General features: G+C 40.4%; 1 protein-coding gene across 1 annotated transcript; it reads right to left on the bottom strand.

Moving 5' to 3' along the window:
* Positions 1-1628: 1628 nt before the first annotated feature.
* Positions 1629-14843, bottom strand: ELMOD2 (ELMO domain containing 2). The gene is made up of 9 exons (XM_090288844.1): positions 14738-14843; positions 13458-13609; positions 11476-11504; positions 9203-9300; positions 6977-7106; positions 5668-5801; positions 3996-4064; positions 3080-3213; positions 1629-1780 (listed from the first exon to the last, which is right to left on the bottom strand). Exons 2-9 carry the CDS (start codon positions 13597-13599, stop codon positions 1635-1637), a joined length of 882 nt encoding a protein of 293 aa, XP_090144970.1. The 5' UTR covers positions 13600-13609; positions 14738-14843; the 3' UTR covers positions 1629-1634.
* Positions 14844-23756: the final 8913 nt, after the last annotated feature.

The raw sequence follows: 23756 nt of genomic DNA, 5'->3' as shown, positions 1-23756 counted from the left end.
TTATCAGGGCGCTGCTACATCCCATAACTCCAGCTGGATGGCAAAGCATTGGAAAACATGTTAAAAAATGAAGACACTCCCAAGGTTGAGTCCCCTACAAGAAACCAAATTTTTAAACTCCTATAATACTGAATGAATAGCTAAAATGCCACAACTATAATAAAATGAACCCAATTCTTAAAATAATTTTATCTTGAGAAAATCGTGATTTGAATGCATGTACTTTTAATGTGCTATACCACACCACAATCTGTTAAATTACAATGGAATTATTTTTTACCACTCTTCTCTTTGGCAAGTTTGAAGAGAGCCTTGTTAATAAACATGAACAGATACTTGAAAGCCTCAGGTCTTTGTGTTTTAGACTGAATTTTGTCTTTAACAGGCTGGTTTCTGTAGGATGTAAGGAAAACTTAGTAATCACATGAGCCTATCTTCAAGCTTTAGTTTCGCTATGAGAACTAATGTCTAAAACATACAAAGAAGAAACTGTTCCCTTTAGAATTTCATAACTGTGTAATCCTTAACACACTTGCTGCCGTCCTGAGATTTTAGGAGAATAAAGCTATTCAAAATGCACGATCATCATCTTCAGACTACTTTAGAATCCCACAGATTAACTCAAAGAATACCCATAAAGTCCACACGTCATCATCTAAAAACAGTATGGAATTAGAGCAGAGAACCAAGAGCGGACAGTAAATAAAATAAACCAATGATGTTTAACCAAGAGTATAAAAAAGCTTAGTTTTCTTCCTGTGTAAGTTCAAAGACAGCCTTATTGAAACAGCAACTGTCCTTTGAATACAACCAAGATATTCTCAGCAAATACCTCTCTGTTCACAAACACACACAGGTAGAGGGCCCCATCAAGGGCTCTCACACCAAGCACTAGCTCAGGTTCTTTTCTACCACTCAGAAAAAGCAAAGGCTGACCATGAGGAAATGTCTTTAAGCTTTTAAAGAAAACATTGTAATATTTGAAAGTGTGGTGTTTAAAAACAAAAATGCTAGTCACCAATACTGTCATCCTAGCATGATCTACGATGCTAAATAATCAGACAAACCAAAATGCAGGCCATGAGTCTTCATCCTCCCTGATATGTCTATGCTGTCATTGCTACTAATGAGGCAGCACTGCCATCTGAGTGGGATGCAAACAAAAACCATGAAGAACTCCTCCTCCTAATTAACCGACAAATAAGAGAAAGAAAATAAAGAACAATCGTGTCCAAACTCAACAAAAAATATTAAGAGCTTTGCAAAGATACCAACTTGATAGCTACGACACGTAAAGTGAAAACTGATATTTACACATTTTAATCAACCAATTTAATACAAATACAGTACCTGATTTGTACTTTTCTACTAAGTGGGCTAATCCCAAATTCCAAACTGGAGTTCCCATGACTACAGAGGGGATCTTTGGAAGGATAAGGTACCTTTGGAGAACAGTGTATAAACAACTGTAAACATACACTGATTGTCCACTAGCTTTCTTAAATAGAATTTCTGAAACATTTTTGTAGGAAATTATATATAAGCAGTGTAACTGATCAGATAATTTCTATTACGACATATAAATTCTGCTGTGTGTGCAAAATGTGGTAGAAATAGAAGATAGTAGGGATGATTCATATTTTTAAAGTAAGTGATACGTTATAATCCAGTAAGAGTCTCTTAATCTTTTCGTGAAACTTCTCTCTATATGTGTTGAAATACATAATGCTTTCTGGCTTTTCTTCAAACCAAAACTTGTCAAATTCATAGACAAGATAACCTGTAGTTAAAAAAAAAAACAAAAACATATAAGTGCTCAATAGTGATATCACATCCAAACCATCTCATTTTAGAAGTATATAAATCCTTTAAGTTCCATATTAGGATATAATAATCAGAAATTATCTTAAATGACTAAAAACCTGAGGAACATTATAATAAGTATTTTCGGACACTCAAAATAAACAGCAATTTCAACAAAATCCCTCAAACTTAAGAGATATAATACTATCAAAAGATAGCTTGAGACTGGGAAACAGTTATCCCCAGAAACCCCTGAAACACAAAAGGAAAGTAAGGAGAAAATGTTGGACAAGAATAAATTACACGAAAGGTGTTTTCTATTTGATTTCTAAATCTCAAATACTTCCAATATATTTCAATGAGCTATCAGCAACTTCTCTTTAAAAAAAAAAAAAAAAAAACTCTAAATAAGCTTAATTTAGTGACAAAGGCCTGAGGTCACACCGTTACCATGGGGATGGGAAATAGCACACAAATGCGAGAGAAATTTAGGAAGTAGACAAACCTGGAATTGAGACGGGAGGGGTGGAAAGAGACCTGCATGACACCTTCAGCCATGGAGTTGCAGAAGTGATGATTTGGCCATTTATTACCTAAGTCGTTCCCTATCTCCTGCCAACATGCAAATGACATTCTAAAGACTGAAAATGATCAAGAAAAGTGGAGCATAAAAGCTAAGCTGGATTTGAATTCTTTGCTTCTGAGCAATAGCTTCAGAAAATGGGTTCATTCAATTAAACCTTCAGTGTTCAAATATCATCAGAATAAAAGTTAATGAAACAGCGATAATACTGACTGCTTTAGGAAAAGTGATTAAGTAGCCCAACCAAACACAAGACCACCAGGACCTTCAATAAGGGCGGTGGGGGTGGGGAAGGATGAAAATATTTAAAAAATTAAATTTCCTTACAAGATTACCTAAATAATCTGCAAGTGGTCTGTCCTTGACTCAACGGCATCCATTAACCGGTATTTAAGAGGGAAAATTCATTTTCTAGTTGATTGAAAAATGGATACCTACAGAAAAACTGCCTAAATACTAAATTTGCATATATATGAAAAAACTGCCTCACTGGCTTTTTTATATCAACAGACATAGTGATCGAAATGCAAAATGCTCCTGGGAACCCATCTTCCATTATTTTTTCATTCTTCCGAAGATCCTCAATGATAAAATGACAAGCATAGGTCATATACTTGATAGAGATGTTATATCTTTCTAATGATTTAAAAATTCTCCTGGAAGTATCTAGTTTTAACTTCTCTTAATACTCACAATAAAACTGGTGAAAGTGTTCCATTGCTGGTACACCAGGAACAAAGTTGTAGAGATGAAATTTCAGAGCTTCACTCTTCAGCAAGCTGTAAGCCATCTCTGTCAGATTGATTCCAACTATTGCATAAGAATACCTATGTCAGAGACATTACTAGTTATACCAGCTAGCCAAGTAGCTCATCAAAGAAATGTGAAATTATGCAAGGAATTAGTAAAAAGTTACTTGATCCATTTTCTACACAGTATTGATTGTATGATGATCTCTACATATTAAGAATAATAAACCAGAATAGATTTAAAAAAGTGTTCTTTAGAGGCTGTTTATTCTCTGGATATAATCTAAGAAATCAAAACTAAGAAATAAAAATAAAGCTCTGGTCCCATGAATATCTGAAATCAAAATCCTTTAAAAAAACTAAAAGGAGTACTACATGTATAATCTCATTGATTTCTAAAATACACTGGATAATCTAACATTTTCTCTTCCATTATCAGGGTGTTTATTTTTACGATGTAATATTGTTATAATGTTTTTTCAAAGATAGGTATCATTGGAATATAAAAATAATATTTTGTAAAACTAATAATATGACCTCAATTTGCATTTCATGTTACAACTTGCAAAACTATTTTTCATATTCGTATTCCTATTTTCAAATCTATTTCTCAAAAATTCTTCATAAAAGTCATTATTTCCGTTTTGTAAACTATATCTTATGACAAAAAATATTAAAATACATACAAAATTGGTTTATGATCATATTTAGCCTTAAAAATAATATATCATGCAATATCCTTTAAGGTTCTGTTTAATTAAAATAATCTCATTTAAGAAATACGTTGAAGTACTCTCAAGTTCAGATCATCTAGTCAACTTAAATTCAAGAGCTTAGTTTCTTTAATATATCCAACTTACCCTAATTGAGGATGATTTGAACGGGAAAGAATCTGATGAGCTTCCCTGGTATAATTTTCACTGAAATACCTTAAAATGTTTAAGAAAAATAATGATATTACCATAAGTCACTCAAAATGAAGCTCTCCAGAAGCAATTTTAAAAGTTACTGTCCACATGCTAGTCCTAGCACTGCCACAAGCAGCCCGACCAACCTCCATCTCAATCAAAATGTAATTCTGAGCTGTCAGGCCTATCTGCACGGGACACGGGCCCCTGGCAAGACTTGAAGGTATTTTAACAAACAAGTTATCTAACGAGAGACTTTCTACCTACGTTTAAAAAGATCTGGAGTTCTTTTTGTTTGTCTGTTCGAACTCTTCTATGGAACAGGCAATGCCCCCATTAGGACACTCTTCCTGCCACCTGGGCTCACTCCTTCCAGGCCACTGCAGGCTGCCCTGTTTAATGTCACTGTCAGTGCAATCAGAAGAAAAGGCAACAACCTTCACTTTGCACTGAACACAACCCTGCTTGATCAGCAGTATAACTAAAGGACTGGCCATAAAACCGAAGTATTAGGAGAAACAGAGAAAGCTATTTATATGTAGGCTCATGCATCCTGTTGGCTCAAACTCATACAGTCTCTGAGTTCTAAAAGACAGGGACCAAATCTTCTGGTCAACCTTTATATTATTTCGAGTACATCACTGGTAATCAAATAGTTATTAAAACGTATATATGAATCTTCACAATTTTTCAAATTAGTAGTTACTAGCTCTGTATAGCATAAAAATATCTATCTGTAAGTCATGTAAAGGTGTGTTGGAATCCTTTACCACAGTGTTCAATCAAACTCCATTAAATTATTTAAATTTTCAGCTAAATTGGCAAACTTGATAATGAAAAACTTGATTTCTGAGGAAAATAGTCAGAAGCAAGTTTACTCAGAAAAAGTTAACAAAACACAACAGCGTGTATCTATCTAATTGAGTATGAGTTGCTTCAAATATCTGTGTCGTTTACAAGAACTAAGGGTAAAGATGGCCTTTAAAGGATAAAAAGTCATGTTTTAAAAAATCTAAATCTTCTTAATGGTAGGGTTCCATTCCAGGTACTTTGTAGTCTATGAATCACAATCCATGGATAGACCCAAACACTAGAATCTCTTCATTTGTGCGTCCTTTACTTTCTAGAATAGTTTTGGCTACCAGTTGTGACTCTAGTTACATATGCTTCAGTTTCATATATGTGCCCAAGCAGAAGCATGAAAGAAGAAAAGGAGAGGGAGTCAGTCCAGTCCCTACAGGCTGAGAAAAGTCTGAGATTTAGATCCTTTGCCACATATGGCAAAGAATCAGTGTGATGAGACTTTGTTCTCACCTTATCTGGTCACGTTTCCCCCAAATGGAATCAGAAGAGACAAGCAGATAAAAAGAAGAAGTCAGAGAAGAGTGGAAATAATTCCTTAAGGGGTATCGGAAGGGAGGACAGAAGAGAAAGGAAGAGGAAAGGTACTGGTCAGCAAAGAAACCACACACACGTACACATTTCCAGTGTCTTCACATTGTTGCCAACACATGAGTAAACACTTCTAGCACCACAGCTATTAGAATTCAGAGATAGTATGGAACTATATTGGAGATTACAGATCATTTCCTTTAGAGAAGAAAATAAGTTTATTTTCACTTACACAAGGTTGATTAGTCCAAGAATGCCCATGCCTCTGAAGTCTGTTTTGGGATCATCACCCTGGAAACCAATGTCAGCCCACTGCTTGGAGATTCTGGCCTTCAACTTTTTTGTGGGCATTAGAAGATTCCAAAGCTGTACAAACATGCTTCCATATTACAAATAATAGTGATGTTCTTAAGTTTCCAGTTTTTTTTCCCTTCTCATAACTGATATAACTAATAAGTTGAATGCTTTCAATTGAACAATTTTATAGACAAATTATAGGTTCAACAAAAAGTATGTTTAGAGAACTTTTCAATTACTATACATATTTATTCCAATTTAAAAGACTTACCTAAAAACACTAGATTTTGAAAACTTAATACATAGAAGTCTAAAACAATGAGATGTCCTTACATACTAATACATATACATACACCAGAATTGGCAAACCAGTTCCTTGAGAACAGTGTTATGTACTTGGCCTTGGCCTCGGCCTCTGACTCTATACTTAAGAGGATCTAAGAGTAGGTGATTTGTCCCTAAGGACAAGAAGGAAAATAGGTCTGAGTTAGGGAGGGGATCATGAAGAAATAATATGGATAGTATTCCAACCCATATGATTATTATTTTACAAATTTTCATAGTTTTAAGAGAAAAAAATAATATAACTCGGTTTTAACTAAATATATTCCTTAAGCCTGAGATCAAATATCAGAGAGCGATCATAAAATAACATAAGACAGCTATCAAGTATTAGAAAGCAACAAAGTAATCAATGCAAAATAAAGTTTAAAAAGTGTAATCATTTTCTAAATTTGACCCCACACATCATCAAGCAAAACAGGCTCACAAAAGTTAATAAGAAAGTTTACGAAAACTTGCAAAACAGAAATACTTGCATTTTCCCATTTCAGGCATTGTTGAGTAAAGGACTCCTAATGAAAGGAGTATCCTGCTACCCAAAATAAAATATGAAGGCCAGTGATCCTGCTGTAAAACAGGGCCAAGACTTTGCTGGTCCTGAAGCTAAATCCAGTGCTTAGATTGGGTTTTATGTGGTCCCTTCTTTTATTACTATGTTTATAATCTGTTTCAGAATTAAGAGTAGTTAAAATAAAATTTATCTGAATATCTTTTAATGATGCTTATCAGAGTATTATAAAGAGTTAACTAAAAATCTTTCACCAACACAATAAAATTCTCTAAGGGGCTAAGAAACTGGATGGCTATATAAGCCTCAAGAATTTGCACACAGACCTCACTAGCTCAAGCCTGACTTATTTTCCCAGTGTTCAGTAACTCTGAATGCAGAACACGAAACTCACCTTGAGAAGCAGCTTTTCATGTTGTGGGTTATCGGAATCATACGGTCTTTTTCTCACATCTTCTACATCCAAATAGAGCTGTTTATAACCAGATATCTGCAGTAAGCATGCCTTCATGCAGATTTTAAAACTGAAAATAACAGAATTATTTTGAAAAAATCATTCCTTATGACAATAAAGTAATGCCTTCCATAACATGTTTATTACAATAAGCATCAATAGCCTCCTTAAACACAAAACTTTTTATAAAGTATCAGGAAGGATAAGATAAATCAGAGTCTAGAAAGAGGAAAGACATGCTAGGAGGGGTAAGCTTTGCAACTATCTCTTCATGTTTTCCTTGGGCAATCTCATACATTCCTAAATCTTTATGACCAGTTATCACCAACAGACCTAATTTTCCAAAAATATGTATACAAGGAGGGCCCCAAAAACCAGAATTCTCTTCTGGAGGGCAGGTCCCTTGTAGTATAGGCTTCCCCCTGCTAGGTGAGTGTCCTAGGAACCCGTCTGTATCAGTGGACCACCTGGTGCTGTAGTGAGAGGCTGCATTCAACTTCAGTGAATTTTTTTTTTTTTTGAAGACTCTTTCAATGCGTTTGCCCGTTTCATGACGGGTGATTTACAAGCACACCTGCCCACACTGCACTGAGTGTTCAGCAGTTTTTGATGAGAAACAACAGGACCCCCATGCCCCACCCTCCCCATTCACACAATGTCATCTCCAGCGCAGTTTTTTGGTTTCCCCAGATTAAAAAAGTCCCCAAAGGGAAACACTTTGCTGATGTGGAAGAAGTGAAACAAAAACTGGCAGAAGCACTAAAAGGCATCAAAATCGACAAGTTCAAATAAATACTGCTTTGAGCAGTGGAAAAAACATCTCAACAGGTGTATTGCATCAAATGGAGAGGACTTGGACAGTGACTGAAGTTTAAACATGTAAGAATAAACACACCATTTTTAATAAATAAATTCTGTTGGGGGGGGTCCCCCCTCATATACGTAACAAACAGGTTATCTCTGTTTTCCCAAATACAACCGTTTATCTTCCCTGAAGAAACATGCTTTTTCTTAGTAAGTCGCTGAACCTATCAATGACACTAGTAATCACTGGTTCCCCGAGCTAGAGCCCTCCCAGCTCAGACTTTCCACTCTCCAGCAACAATACATCAGAAGATCCCCAAACCCTCATGGTCTCTATCTCCGAAATATCCCTCGAAGCCACCATCACATATTCATTTACGCTGCTGTATTTATGGCTTTGTCCTCTCTTATCTGAATTAGTTTCCTAACTGTTCTGTCTTCTTTCCTTCAGCCAGCCTCCCCACACCCCCACATTTACCCCCCGTCGTCCATTTTCCAATAATATAGCTTGTTTGCTTAAAAAAAAAAAAAAAGAAATCGAGAGGACGACATATCCCTCAGTGTGACACGCAATGAGCCCTGCACCCACTTCTCCCAGCACCGCTCTGCTCGGATCCACGGCCCCAGCCACAAGGACCCCGTCATTCCCAGGCACGCAGCTCTGGGGCCTGTGGGCATTCCTCCTCTGCATGGCGTGTCCCCCCCACCCTCTCAGCAGGTCCCAGCGGAAATGTCACCCCTTCTGGGAACTGCCCCACAGTTCTCTCCTGTACCCTTCCCTCTTCCAGCCAAAATAAATTGCCGCTACCTCTATATTTACGCAGACAGTGCTGGGAAAGAACAAATTGCTAAATAGTTACAAGTCTATGTACTGGTCCTGAGAACTCAGAAACGAAGCCAAGTCCTTTTCTTCTGGAACTCGCGTTTATGGGAATATCAGGGGAAGAACAAGAGCAGGTCAAGGCCTGCAGTACAAGCCATACGCTAGGGCGGAGGGCGGGCTCTGTGACGGGCAGGAGGGGCCAGGAGACCCTCCTGGAGGAGGGCAGAGGAACTGAATTTTGAAGGACAGGAAGGTCACAGTGACTGCAGTTACTTAACTTCGGGAAAGGAGCGGCGAGTTACCCCCTAAGGAAGGCCGATGGTAAACCAGCAACAGAACTGGCTAGGACCCCGCAGGCCCAGGCTCCTTGGGGTCCCCATCGCCCCGCTCTGGACCTCCACTCCCCACACGCTGCAGTGAACGGCCGGAATCAGGCGGGCCCCACCGGCCTCCGGCCCAGTGCCGAGAGCTGCGTGTGGTCCCCACGGCCCCCAGGACGCAGACGCGGAGCAGGAAAGAAGGCTGTGCGAACGGCGTACCTGACGTCCTTCTCAGGGTTAATATTCTTTTCTTTCATTATATCTGCTACACACGTGTCCACTTCCCTCTGAGCAACAAGTGTCGCTTCCTGTAAAACCTGTTGATGTGAAGAAAAGGTGATTGAGAAAAATCCCTTCGAGCTGAAAAAGAACAGGAAGTTTTACAGTATTTAGTCAACTCCACAACGCAGTCATTAAAATGCAAAGCGAAACCAGATTTGTTTCAAATTTTCACTAGGGCTCAAATCATTCAGGCAATCATTTAATTAACTGAAAGAGAAGCGACATGTTTCAGATGAAGGCTTCCTTAACGGAGAATCAACAGTTTCTCTTAGCAAATGAGCTACCACCATAGTAAGCTGATGAAGCAGACACCTTTTATAAAGTTCAAAAATTACATAATAAAAATGTATGTACAAAATATTTTAATGGAGAAGTCAAAAAATTTTTAAATGTAGAAGAGCACAAAGAAAAAAACACAAATAATCCCGCAGTCTTCCCACCAGGGATAGGCACTGGTAACAGATCAGCCCCTGGGCTTCCGGTCCTTTTTCCACGCACACACAAGAGGTTTCTTAAATAACGCACCCTATACATGCCACTGGCTCCCTCCTTCCAGCCAACAAGCGGTGTGGGCCTTCCTCACCCTGAAAGTGTCCTTCATACGTGATAGCCTTTCTCTCCTCTGCTTACCCTGTGCTTTCATCTGCAACACAACGTTCCCCGATCTCTAAACTTATCCATCCTCCTCATTTTTAAACTAGCTCACATACCAGGTCCACTTGATTCTATTCAAGTGTAAGTAACCTTCCCTCTCTTGAAATCCCCATGATAATTTAGCTGGAATCTTTCTATGACCCTTTCTATGACACTTTCTATATTATATATTAAGTAGAAAATTCTTTGAGGACAGATGTATCTAGTTTCTCTCTTCATATTCTAAGAGATAACCGACAAACACATACATGCAGGTGCGTTAGTATATTCACAGGGTGTGAATGTTTCACTTTTTCATAGGTCTCTCTCCAGAACATAACTGACATGCTTGCAATATTCAACAAGGTCCATTTTGTTTCTGGCATGAATCAGTTATGCATATCAATATCACCGGTCAGTAGCAAGTCAACATTTTTGATCCTATATTTTTGACTCCCACTATATACACGTGCATACAATATCTAAAATATATGGATGCACATACAGATAACTAAAATTAAATTTCATAAAACAACTTTTAGTCTTATTATGACCAGTGTTTTCTAATTATTTTCTATTCTATTCCTTTGGTGGCGGCGGCGGTGGTGATTTAATGCTGGCATGATCCACGATGAGATTTCAAACAATGGTCCAGGTAACCCATGCTCTACCTTTGCCACACCACATGTATACATACAAAAAAATGTGAACTACTACAAGGAAGTATAGCAGGTAGTAGACTCAATTACTGGCCCCAATTTTTCACTCCCCTGTAATTGAATTATGTGCCCACTGCCTACCATGGCCTTATGGTGGGCACAGTGTATTTCTCTCTTTTCTATGGCTTGGCCACATAATTACTTTAGGGAATGGAATGGTAATGGACATGACACCAGGAAACTTAAAATATGTCGGTGTGGTTGGGGCTTCAATGATCCACTGTGAGAACATTCCCCAGGTACTCACTACCTTTCCCACGTGGGTCCCAGAATGACACAATTACAACAGACTTGAACTTGGCACCAGCTTAAAGAAGAGTCTCTCCAGCTGGCCAACAGACACATGAGTAAAAAACAAATAACATATGATTATATGCTCCTGAGATTTTATAAGTTTGTTACATGGCAGAAGCTGACTAATAAATAACATGAGGTATGACATATTTTGGATCAAAAGTTACATGATCCAGGGGTGCCCAAAATTGCTTGATTTTTTTTTTTTTTTTTTTTACATAAGAACCTATCCTAAGGACACAGTCTAAAAGCAGGTTTCCCCTAGAGCCCTGCTTCCCTCCAAACCACCAAGTCATGAGGCAAAATAAACAAGCCAAACCTCAGAACAGGAAAGATTATTCAAATACCTTCTTTGTGTACAAATAGCACACATACACAGAGAAAACCTTTTGAAACTAAAATATTATTTCTAAAGTGGGAAAATTTCACTCAATACTTTTTTTTTTACAGCAAAGACTCTTCTGGGAGGACATTAATAACTAATTCTAAAATTGAGGCATTCCTTTAAACAAAAAGCAATTCCCGGTTAAGTTTTCTGGAATTATTACCTTGATATGATCCTACCTTATTCTTGGAGTACATCAAGGAATTTTCTAAAATAATAATAAAAAAAAGAATGTTATCACTTACATGCTGTTTGTGAATTACTCCATAAACAAAGTATAAATAGCAAGCCAATAATAAATTACTTTCATAGTTCTAAAAGATAAATTTTTACATCAATAACATAGCAAACACTTTAAAATTTCACCATGACAGTACACAACACTAGTTATGATTCCTAAATCCTCAACCCAACATAACATAGCATAGCCAAAGAGCTAAGGTCAACCTCATTTGCCCGGAGTCATCTGTTTCTGTGCAGACTCCCAAGTATCTATGAACCACTGCTAATTCACACACAGCTGTCTTGGAATAGCTCCTGTCTCAGAAAGTTATCTTAAGATTACAGTGAGAGTGCTCTCTACTACACATTCTTCATTTCTTACCCTTAAGGTATAAGGGTTTCAATTTCAGGAGCCAGCAACTGAATCATACAACTGAGTCATTCAAAAATGAAAAGACTTCAGATTATTTGCCTAACCACCTTGAACCAGACAAACAGCAAAGCAGCTTCTCCATTCTGTTTCAAGAATGACTATAACATTTTTACTGGTTTATTTTAAAATTTTTTTCTGGCACATTTACTTAAGTCTTTTTCTTAGCAACTTGAAAAATTCAAAAAAATGCTTCTGCCACAAAGTTAGGCCTTAACATGTTTTCCCCCCACGCTATAAAACACCAATACTGCCAAGATTTCTTATCAAGAAGTACTTTGTTCTTCTCAAAATAGTCAGAAGGGCAAATTTAAAGAGCAGGCAATAATTGAAGTCAGCCACAAAGTTGAGAAAACTGGGGAAGTAATTAAATTTCAATCATCCAGCTGCCCTGAGGCTTACTCTCTCCTAGGTCTGTCATCCTTTCATGTTGCCTTGGAAACCAACACCCACTTCCCAAATCTTGAAGGCTTGGATTTCTTAGTTGAAGCACCCTTGCTCAACACAAAAGAAGGCCTGATTAAGTCATGGTTTTCCAGGTAACACAGTGAGCATGAACTGCAGCTGATCCCTGGTCTTCTTTACCCTGGCCAAAGAGAAATGATGACCTCCATCACATCTGTCACTCATCTGTGTTCTAACTTAAAGCAATATTTTCAATTACGCATTGAAAGCTGATGAATTTCAGAAAGTAATAGAACAGTATGGTTCAACAGAAATATAATGCAAGCCAAAATGCATGCCATAGGTATTCTTTAGTTTTCCAGTAGCCACATTAGAGTGGAACAGGTGAAATTAATTTTACTATTTTAAACCAATATATCTAAAATATATTAAACCAATATATCAAGAATATTTCACATATAATGAATATGAATTACTGAGATATTTTTACATCCTTTGTTCAAATGCAGTCTTAAAGCCCAGTGTCTATTTTATACTTCCACAGATCTCAATTCACACTAATCACAACTCATGTGTCCCATGGCCACATGTGGCTACTGGCTAGAGTGTTAGACAATGCATATTTTGAGTCTAATCTTTCCTGGGGATCACAAGATACCTATTACTGTCCTTTTATGAATGACATGAGAGTAAAAGATTGATGAAAATGCTGAGTATAAAAATGGATTTGTTAAATAGATCCACACACTTACTCTTTCCCATCACTTGGGTGAAAATTTCAAAGGGCTTATAGATGTACAGATATTTTTCTCTAAAATACAGGTTACCACTATAATCTAAGGAACAACAGATGAATTTCAGGAGCCAGAGAAAATAACTGTTCGCACAGATGGGGAATTAAATAATAATCTTTCTCTTTTTTCTATAAAAGCACCCAGTTTTAGGGATTCAATGCTGGATTCCAAAGCTTATGAAAATGAGTTTAAGTGACTTGATCAGGAGACACCATGAGTACACAGGTCATTGTGAATATTGAGAAAAAATAAATTCAGCCAGAATTAAAATTTTATTAGTTTTTAATTATTCTCTTTCAAAAAACATTACCTATTCTGTGTGTCCTCTGGGCACCTACATAGGTATCAAAAATTCGCTGCAATTCACACTTTCCAGTCATCTGTCGTAAGAGCCATTTCATCCAAAATCGGAAAAAGTGCCCATAGAAGAAGTCCCACAAAGAAATAAACATTTTTTTTTTCCTGGAGAAGGAAATATACAACAGGTTTAATGACCTTAAATTGAATTTTAAAAAGGAAAAAAATTAGTTTATTCAACTCATCAAATCTCAAATTATATTAATATCTATTTTACTATTCCACTGTGTCTACTTTGTAGTAGTGTTTAAGGGGTCTAAGAAAACAATGACAGGGGTAATACATACCATTTAGACTAAATGGTGGCTGGTCTAATGACCAGTTTATCATTCTTTAAAAATTAACAAAGTCAAAACTGCTTCATGACACTTAAGCTCTCAGTCCCCTTTTTAATTTTCCCCTTTTAAGAATTGGGGCCCAACAGTTCACAAACAAAAGGAACCCAACTAAGCAACAATTAAATCAAATATACCAGGTATCGGAATTGTTTTCATAAGGAATAAGCTCTTCTTAAATCCCTTATGGATGATTCCAGTTACATCTATCCCACGGTCAGGTGTTGCCAGCAAATAAAAACACTACATATGGCTTACAAATGGAAGTATACAGGTTGAACACTGAGTAGACCACATCCTGGCTAGGTTTTGATTTTCCGTTCAACAGGTGAAAAAACTGAAATCTACGGAGGACAATGAACTGCACCGTCAATAAAACGGAATCTTTACGTCATAAGAAAAACCTTCTGCTCCTAAACGAAGAGCGATGGGGGGCAATGCCAGTGGGTAATTACTGAAAAACAAACAAAAATGCTCCTCTCCTTCCTGCCTGAAACATTCCCACCTATACATCATCTCTCGACTAGGGTCTGATAGACTGTCAGTTTGAATATCCCCGCCGATCAGTGCAGAAACGGTGCCCAGCGGAGACGGGCTGAACTGTAAGGAGAAAAAGAATCCATCTCGTCCGCGTTCATCGTCACAAAAGAACTGCCAAGCGGAGGCAACGCAAGCCTCACGGCGCCTGGGCTCGCCGGACCTCGGGGAGTCGCTGCGCCGAGTCCCCGTTTCGGAGTCTGGAGGAGCCCAGCTCGCGCGCTGCCCGCGAGTGGGAGGGAACGGCTCGCACAAAGCCCCACCGTCCGCAGGCGCCCCGCGGATCTGCCGTGGGACACCGCGGGGCTCGCGCACCCGCATGGAAGCAGCACGGGGCGAGAGGAAAAGAAACAGCAGCCACCTCACAGGAGCGGAAGAACTAGGGGGGAGCTGGAGTCTGCCTCGGTTTCCCCCACTGCAAACAGCCGGCAACGGAAACGACGCTCCTAGCACAGGGTTCCCCGCAAGCACCGTGACCCGGAAGTTGGGGAGCGAGGCCGTGGGAACGCCTTCTCCGAGACTAGGCCCGCCCCGCCCCTCAGGCCTCCGCCGATTGGCCCACGCTCCACCAATTGCTGACGCAGCAAGTAGGGCGAGCTGCGTGGCTTTGGCGCGCGTGCTCGGATTCTAAGGGCGAAGGACGGTTTCCCTAGCAACGGCCAGCAGGAGGCACGCCCCGCGCGCCAAAGGCAGGCAGTCCTTAGAGCCACTCTGGAGACTTCTCTCGGGGACTTTTGCGCAGGTCGACACCGTGTACCGCATCTACACTCCAGGCGCGGATAAAGCAGCGTGCTCTTGGTAACTATCGTAGCGTTTTCACCTACGTTGCCTCTTAATTCCGTGTATTTTCCATCCGCCGTTGGGTATCCGAGTATACGCTGGGTCGACTTAAATTATACGCGGATTTTCTACTGTCTGTTGGACCCCAACCCCACGTTGTTCAAGGGTCAGCCGTAGTGATTAATAGTCCCACTTTATGGATAAGGAAATGGAATTTAAAGTTAATAACTTGCCCGTGGCTAATCAGTGGCGGATAAAAAGAGCCCTGTCTGTTGAGAAAAGAAGTTTGGGTTTAGTTCTATAATAATAAACACCTAACAGTTAACTCATCAGACATTTATTTCTTGAGTGTTTGCTTTTCTTGAAGAAGAAGTTTAGGTTTATGATTTTTTAAAAGCCCCATCTCAAACAGTACGTGCATTTAAGTATTTGTTGTTTGCATATTGTGTACCAGTTAAGGTTCCATGAGAGTCATGCAGTAAGTAAACGCAAATGTTGAGTGTGCCAGGCGGTGCTAAAGCAAAGCGCAGGGAGAGGAGGAGTTTTTACATACAGGTGATCAGGGGAGTCTGTATTAAGGTGACATTTGGGCAGAGTCCAGGACGAAGCAAGGCAGTAATCCTTGCAAGTGTGTGGAGGAAGAGTATTGCAGACACTTAGAAGGGCAAGGGCCTTGAGTCAGGAGCAGACGTCATAAATTGGAGGAATAGCAAGAAGGCCAGTGTGGCTGGAGGAGAAAGTGCAAGGGAAAAGCAGAATGTAAGTAAAAGGACAACTTACACTGAAAAATAACTCCCTGCCCCCACCTCATACTCCTGGTCCCTCAGACCCCTTGGTCAAAAGCAACCAGTATTAGGTTTTGGTTTATACCTCCAGGAATATTCTATGTGAATGTAAATATATATATATTCCCTCCATCCCCTTGTAAACACAAGTTGAAGACAGCAATACACACTTTTCCACACCTCAACCAACATTGTTTTAAAGGTACTAATTGTAAAAAAATACTAGACATGTGAAGGGAAATGTTTTAATTGAATATTCGTCGTCGTCGGCAGCCGTCCGTCTCGAGAGACGATGGTGTAGCTTCTTAAGAGTCTATCTGCACCGCCGAGAATGGCTGTGCAGTCCGACTCGGGAGTGACACGGTATCTGTCTCCTCCCGTGTTGAATCGACATCTTGCGATGACGCTGGAGTGTCCTCTCCAGTGGAGCTGAAGCTACAGAGCCTGGGCAGGGTGATATGGAGGGTCTGCTGTTGCCCATGCAGCAGACCCTCATTGAATATTACAAAGCGTAGAAGGGGGAGAGAGACAGGTAAAGAAAAATATCCATGTGAAAAAGAAACATCTATTGGTTGCCTCCTGTACCTGCCCCGACCAGGGAGCGAACCCACAACCTAGGTATGTGCCCTAACTGAGGATCAAACCCGAAACCTTTTGGTTCTTGGGACAACTCTCCAGCCAGGGCTGCCCTACATGTAGTTTTAAATGGACATGCCCTGAGAATTGTTCAAACTTTCCTTTGCAGTAAATGTCAGACAGTGTCAGACTCTGGAAGGACACAGGAAATCTCATCTTTCATTAGGAAACGTTAGGAGCGGAAGTGCTGATCTCCACCTATCAATCCTCTGTGGCCCAGAAGAAAAAGAGAAGGCTCTCAGGGGGAGATGTTAACCAGCATGCTTTACCAAGGGCGTTCCCATGCTTTAAACAAGTGTTTCTTGTTCCAGGCACTGTAAAGACTACGAGGTTCAACAAGCTAGCCATGACTGGGATTGTGTGTGTGTTGTGTGTGTATGTGTGTGTGTGTGTGTCTGTGTCTGTGTCATGGATTCAGCAAATGCCATCTTCTTGATCTCACTCTCAGAGAGAAGTTAAGCCCAGTTTGCTTGTACATGAGAAGGAATGTGTTATGTGTTCATGGCCCTTCCAAAACGATATCTTAGGCCTCTCCAACTCACTTCCGCAATTTGGTGAGATTGGATTTAGACATGATCGCCATAAAAATTAAGTTAATTCATTCTATTGATGACATTTTGATCCTTGCCCCTTTGGAGGAAGAAACTCTAAAGATTTGAGAGCTGTACTTGTCCGTATGGCTAGTTGAGTAGTTAGTCAGTCCAGCTAGGAGTTGGTACTTAGCACAGTCACTGAAATTTCTAAAATAGCTTTGGGTCACCAGAGGTATTCTGCAAATAGCAAATAATAAGTTACTCTCTCCCAAGATCCTGTCGATAAAAAGGAGGCACAACACTTTAAAGGACTATTTTACAAGCTATAAATATATATAATGAGCAGTGGCCCACGTATGCGGCCGAGAGCCTACCATTTGACCAATTCACACATAATTTTAGAAATTTCTGACACTAGAATATATGCTTATCAGAGGCTTTGACCGAAATAGTACTGCCACCTTGTGGCGACAACTGGGATTTTTGGACTCAAAAGTTCATGATGATGGTTCTGGAGAGCAAGTTTGCGAGCATGTTATTTATGTTCAGCTCTCGTGAAAACAATTCCCATAACTTAAGAACAGCACATTGTATTAAGATCTTAACTGCCTATGATATGATATGGGCGATATCAGAAAGAAGTGATAAAGAGGAAGCTGCACAACAAAACTTTCAAATAAAATGGAATTCGTAACACCCACATGAGCAGGTAGCGTCTCTGCTTTAGAACTAACTGATTCACAGTTGACTTCTGTTGCTGAACGGTCTAAACCTCACTAAAATGAAACACGTTTCTTGGTTTATTCATGAGAGGTGATTTATAGTAGAAACTCCATTGTCAAAGTCAACTGCTCTGCTCTGTGGGCAGTAAAAGTCCAGTCAAATAAGTTCGTGCAGGGGCCAAGGTGAGAGCAATATACATAACAGTGGAGGGAGAGCTTACTTCTGGACCTCAGGGCAAGTTTAAAGGGTCATGGTCTGTAGCCCATACGAGAATCTTGCTGAGCAAACATTAAGAAGAGCCCCAGTGTCAGGGGTGCATTGTGGAAAGGCTTAACGAACTTCCAAGGGAGGATTGTAGTGGGTCACAGAGATGCCAACATCAAGGACTGAGCTGGTTCAAAAAGGGGAAGGAAATGTCAGGCTGATGCCCTGCCATTCCTAGAAGTAACCACCAAGGTCATGTCAGTGGGTGCAGTGGTGCCCAGGCCGTACACAGAGGCGGCATAACGATATGTATCACTTGTGTCTTACCTGAGCCACTGACGTGGTGAGTAAGATGCTGCTGAATGCTAATACAACAACAACAAGTAGCCGTTTAAAGATGGCATTCAGAACAATCTCCAGGGCACAGGAATCCAAGCATATGGATCAGTGAACCACATAGGATTACTGTTTGCAGTCTCTGAGGATTCAAATTAGTCTGACATTTATTCCATCTTGGGCTGAACCCAAAACCTGTCAAGGGCTCCCTGGTTCCCTGCCATTTATCTCTCTGAACCGAAGAGTGCATTCCACACTCCAGTGTGCAGAAGTAGACTCCCCAAACCCCACCACGGCATGGACATACTGTATTTCTTACCGTCTATAAAGGAGCTGTTATCAGAGAAGGAAAACTCTGATTCCAAAAAACCTCCGCTGCCTTGCGGCATACCTCTTCAGGGGAAAGGCTAAGGGAGTAAACCCCGACAGAAAATCCGGAGCCGGAGTCCCTAAGGCGGTTTGACGTTGTAGTCAACACCGGCAACTCCTGCAGCGCACCTGAAGCCAAGCTGTATTGACTCCGTCTTTCCCTTGGATCCCTCAGCTGTGAAGAGAGGGGGGGTCTGCTGCATGGGCAACAGCAGACCCTCCATATCACCCTGCCCAGGCTCTGTAGCTTCAGCTTCACTGGAGAGGACACTCCAGCGTCATCGTAAGATGTCGATTCAACACGGGAGGAGACAGATACCGTGTCACTCCCGAGTCGGACTGCACAACCATTCTCGGCGGTGCAGATAGACTCTTAAGAAGCTACACCATCGTCTCTCGAGACGGATGGCTGCCGATGATAAAGGAGCTGTTAAATTAACACTAGAACTGGTAAATGACACATTATTGAAAATACAGTGTAAAGAGATGAAGGGCTGGCTGGATCATTTAGGTGAATATGTGATTAGTTCAAACATAAAAAGTAATGGGGGAACAGTTTTTAAAAAGGGCTTGGGGTGTTGGACGTGAGCCAACCATTCCCAATTTTATGGCTTAAAACAATAACTTGTTATTTCTTGGGATTCTGTGGGTTGTCTGGCTTCAGCTGGGCAGCTCTTCTGGTTTCATGGGGGGTCCCCACACAGCTGCATTCCTTTGGAGCTTGGCTAGTGCCGACCGTCCCAGGTGGCCTCTCGTCCTCATGTTCCTCTGCACGGAGCCTCTAAGCATTTGGTTAATTTGGGTTGGACTTCTTACAGCATGGCAGCTGGGCTCCAAGGGGGAAGAGGCAAAAGTTGCCAGTCCCCTTAAAGCCTGGCTCAGGAGTCCCAGAATATTCCTCTGCTAATTTCTATTGATCTCGACAAGTTATACGGTGGGCCCAGAGGCTCCTCTCTGCTCATGAGCAGCAGCAGACACAGATGAAAGAATTGTTGGTAGAATACCACACATCCCCTAAGGAAAACTGAAGTGCTGTTACCATGGGAAAGACAATGAAAAGAAAAAAGACCACTCAGTCCATATTGATCCATGTTGAACCCTCTTGATGGGCACTGTCAGGTTGGTGCAAAAGTAATATCTAGCTGTTTTAAAAGAAAGTTTTAGATAGTACATATTAAATATGTGTCTCTTCTTATAATTTTTTGATGTCACTGACTAATTTATACCTTATTTTTCAGATTATAGAAGTATAGTTCATAATCGTCTGCAATATTTGCACCTATGTTTGTCCCATCTGAAGACCACATTAGAAACGTTTTACTCTATGAGTTTCATAAAGGTGCCAATGCAAGGACAGCAGCCAAGTCTATTCAGAGCGCTTATGGGGATGATGCAGTGACTGAAAGAAGTTGCAGGAGGTGGTTTTCTTGTTTCCGAAGTGGGGATTTCAGTTTGAAAAGCGAGCCAAAAGAGGGTCATCCAAAAAACTTGATTCCAAAGTGTTGGAAGCTGTTGTCACAGACAACCCCACCATTACCTATAGGGAACGTGCAGGACAATGTACCGTAGTCCATACGACTGTGCTACGCCAACTGAAAAGGATCGGAAAGGTGTCAGTGGTTGGAAAATGGGTCGCACACAAACTGTCTCCAGAGAATCTGCAACAGTGTGTTGTTTGTTGTGAATCATTGCTTTCGCGACACCTTCAGGCACTGTTTTTAGGTCGGCTTGTTACAGGTGCTGAAAAGCGGATCCTTTATCATAACGTTAAACATCGCTGATCGTGGATCAGTTGAAGAGGAAGAAGAATTCAACAACCAAGAGGAGGACACTTCATCCGAAGAAGATCATGGTGAGTGTATGGTGGGATATGGAAGGAATTGTCCATTCCAAACCGTTATACAACAATCAAACAATTACTTCTTTACTGTGAACAACTTTGTCGTTTGAAAGCAGCTTTGAACCAGAAGCGACCCTCCTTAGTCAACAGAAAGGGTGTCATCTTCCATCATGATAATGCTCGCCTTCACACAGCTCGACTCACCAAAAATTTCTTGAAAGAGCTTGGTTGGGAAATATTACTTCACCCTCCATGTTCTTCTGACCTTGCTCCTTCTGATTATCACTTGTTTTGGGGACTACAGAGCCATTTTGATGGTTTTAGGTTGACATCAAGAGAAGAGGTTGAAAATGAGTTGGATTCATATTTTGCTTCAAAACCTAAAGAATTTTACAAGCATGACATTTATAAGCTAGTTGACAGATGGAATGAGGTTCTAGAAAGCAAAGGAGGTTATATTAATGAATAAATATTTTCATAATCATGGGCTTTTTTTCATTTTTAAAATAGACCTCGAAATCGGACATTGTTTTTGCACCAACCTTTACTTGTCTGTTCCACATTTCTCTCTCTGTTCCTCTAGCTGTTGGATTGTAAACTCTGCTTGCTGGAGGGGACATCCTCTATTTGTCTACAGGAGGGCTTTTCAATTCAGGGGGCTCTTATCCCACTAATCAGGCCAGTCTTGGTACATTCATGAATATGAGAAACATTTGTACACCTGTTGTGAACTCCTAGGATATAATGGCCAAGGGACATGATTCAGTCCCCTCACTGGTGGTGGAGGGTGTTGTGTCTTTCTTAAATAAGTATCTGGGGATGGTTTAGGCATTTTTCTAAGTCTAACCTATGATTCTCTGGAGTGCTATTATGCAGTGATTCTCAAAGTGTGGTTCCTTGGACCAGCAGCGTCAATATCATCTAGGTCTTGTTCAAAATGCAAAATTTGGGGTCCCAGCCTTAACCCACTGGATCAGAAACTCTGAGTGTGGGCCCTGCAGTCTGTTTTTAACAAGGTTTCCAGATGATTCTTGTTCATGCTAAAGTTTAAGTACAGCTGTCAAAGATGGTCCATAAAAGTCCCTGTCAGTGCTTCTTTTTCCTGAATTGTGCTGAGCAGATGGCGCTCCTTCTGGGTACAGAAGACTTATTTCCAAGTAACTTGAAACAGAAATAGGGGCCAAGACCACTGACATTTTGTCGACAGTTCTTATCTTTCAGATAGTTTACACCTTCAGGATTCTACTTACATATGAGACTGGAAAAAATCTATCCCCACTGTTTACTTTTCTGTGCTAATAATAGTTATGAGACGGTGGGTAGACCCAGGTTAACTAAAGAAGCGTTGAGAGCTGTAATGTCAGTAATATCCCTAGAGGCTGCTCTTTCCATCCTTGCTATTTTAGCAAATATTTACCTATAGCCTGGTAATTCACTACTTCGCATGGTCTGAACGTGACACTAACAAATCACAAGAGAGAGGTCTGAAGGTCTTTGAGAATGCCACTGTTCTTTATCTACTGGATGTCCTGGAGTGGTATTTATTGTTGGCTTAAGTGGTACTGGGTAGTGACTGCAGGTGATCAGTTGTGGCTATAGCTCAGCTGTACCACAGGCTGGTGTTTCAATCAGTACCTTTGGTCTGTATCACACCCTGAAATGCACAGTGGGGCATATAATATAAAAATGTGTATAAGACCTGATCTTTCCCTTCTAGGGGTCCGTAAAATGTGTGCATAACAATTAAATGTGATGCAGACTGAGTGCCCTGAGAGAGGGTCTATGTTACAAGAGATCAAAGAAGACAGTGTGATTCCTTTATGGACAGTGACCAATGAAGGCTTCATGGAGCAAGTGGCATTTCAGCTGAGTCTTGGATTCCTTTCATAGGTAGGAATATGAGTGTGTATGGGGTGCAGTCCATGTCTGAGCATGAAAAGGAAGGTGGAGCCAAGAACCAGCAGTGATGATTTATATCTCTTGCACCTATTCAGTGACTGGCACAGAATAGATGCTCAATAAATATCATGTGTTCTGACTTATAGACCATTGACTGACTGGCAAGTTTTGGTTTTTCCTTACTTTGGAGAAAAGACAAAAGAAGAAGATATACGAGGGGGACCACCCCCCCCAAAAAAAAAACCCTGGAATTATATTCTGGAGGGCAGGCTTCCCCCACTAGGTGAGTGTTCTAGGAACCTATCCGTATCAGTGTACCAGCTGGCATTGTTGTGAGAGGCTGCGTTCAGCTTCAGTGAATTTTTTTGAAGATTCTTTCAATGTGTTTGCCCATTTCAGGATGTGTGATGTATGAGCACACCTGCCCACATTGCACTGACTGTTCAGCAGTTTGTGACCCAAACAGCATGACCCCCATGCCCCACCCTCCCTATTCACCCCATCCCACTCTGAATGACTTTGTTTTGTTTCCTGGGATGAAAACAGTTATCAAAGGGAAACATTTTGCTGACATGGAAGAAATGGAAAAAAAAAAAAAGGCAGAAACACTAAAAAACATCAAAATCAATGAGTTCAAAATTGTTTTGAGCAGTGGGAAAAAAGTCTCAATAAGTGTATTGCATCAAATGGAGAGTACTTTGAAGGTGACAGAAGTTTAAACATGTATGAATAAATACACATTTTTTATAAGTCAATTATAGGTTTTTTGGGGGTCCCCCTTTCATAATTTTATAAAATGTAAAAATAGATTGGAAGACATGCTGATTTAAGAAATATGAGACCAAAGTGCTGTTTCTGAATCTTAAAGGCAGCTGAAAATGTGAAACTAAGAGTTCAAGTAAGAGAACGATGAAATACTGATTTTGTAGATGTCTTCCTTCCCCCGCTTCAGTCTAGCCTACATCTTTCTCTGCTCTGCTCCAGACCCCAGGAGGCAGGCTTGTATGAGCTAGTACCTCCAGCTGGACCTCCTTGCTTTCTGGTTTCCAGCAGAGCTCAGCCAAAGCGAAGACTGGCAGGAGACTGATGGGATGAAGGAGAATGAAGTTGTGGTCTTTATTCTTCCCAGGTCCCTGTTTTAGGAGTGGCTGGGCCACTGCTCACTGAAGGCCACACTCCTGGCCATTAGTTCATGAGGAAAATAGCTTCTAACGACATCCTCAGGCTGGCACGTGTTCAGATCTTTCTCCCTCTAAAAGGACCAGAAACCAGCCC

This window comes from Furipterus horrens, unplaced genomic scaffold (assembly GCF_987537825.1).
Source record: "Furipterus horrens unplaced genomic scaffold, mFurHor1.1.pri manual_scaffold_10, whole genome shotgun sequence".
Classification (NCBI taxonomy): domain Eukaryota; kingdom Metazoa; phylum Chordata; class Mammalia; order Chiroptera; family Furipteridae; genus Furipterus; species Furipterus horrens.
The sequence above is the reverse complement of the archived record's forward strand: the minus strand, read 5'-3'. Positions and strand labels throughout refer to the sequence as shown.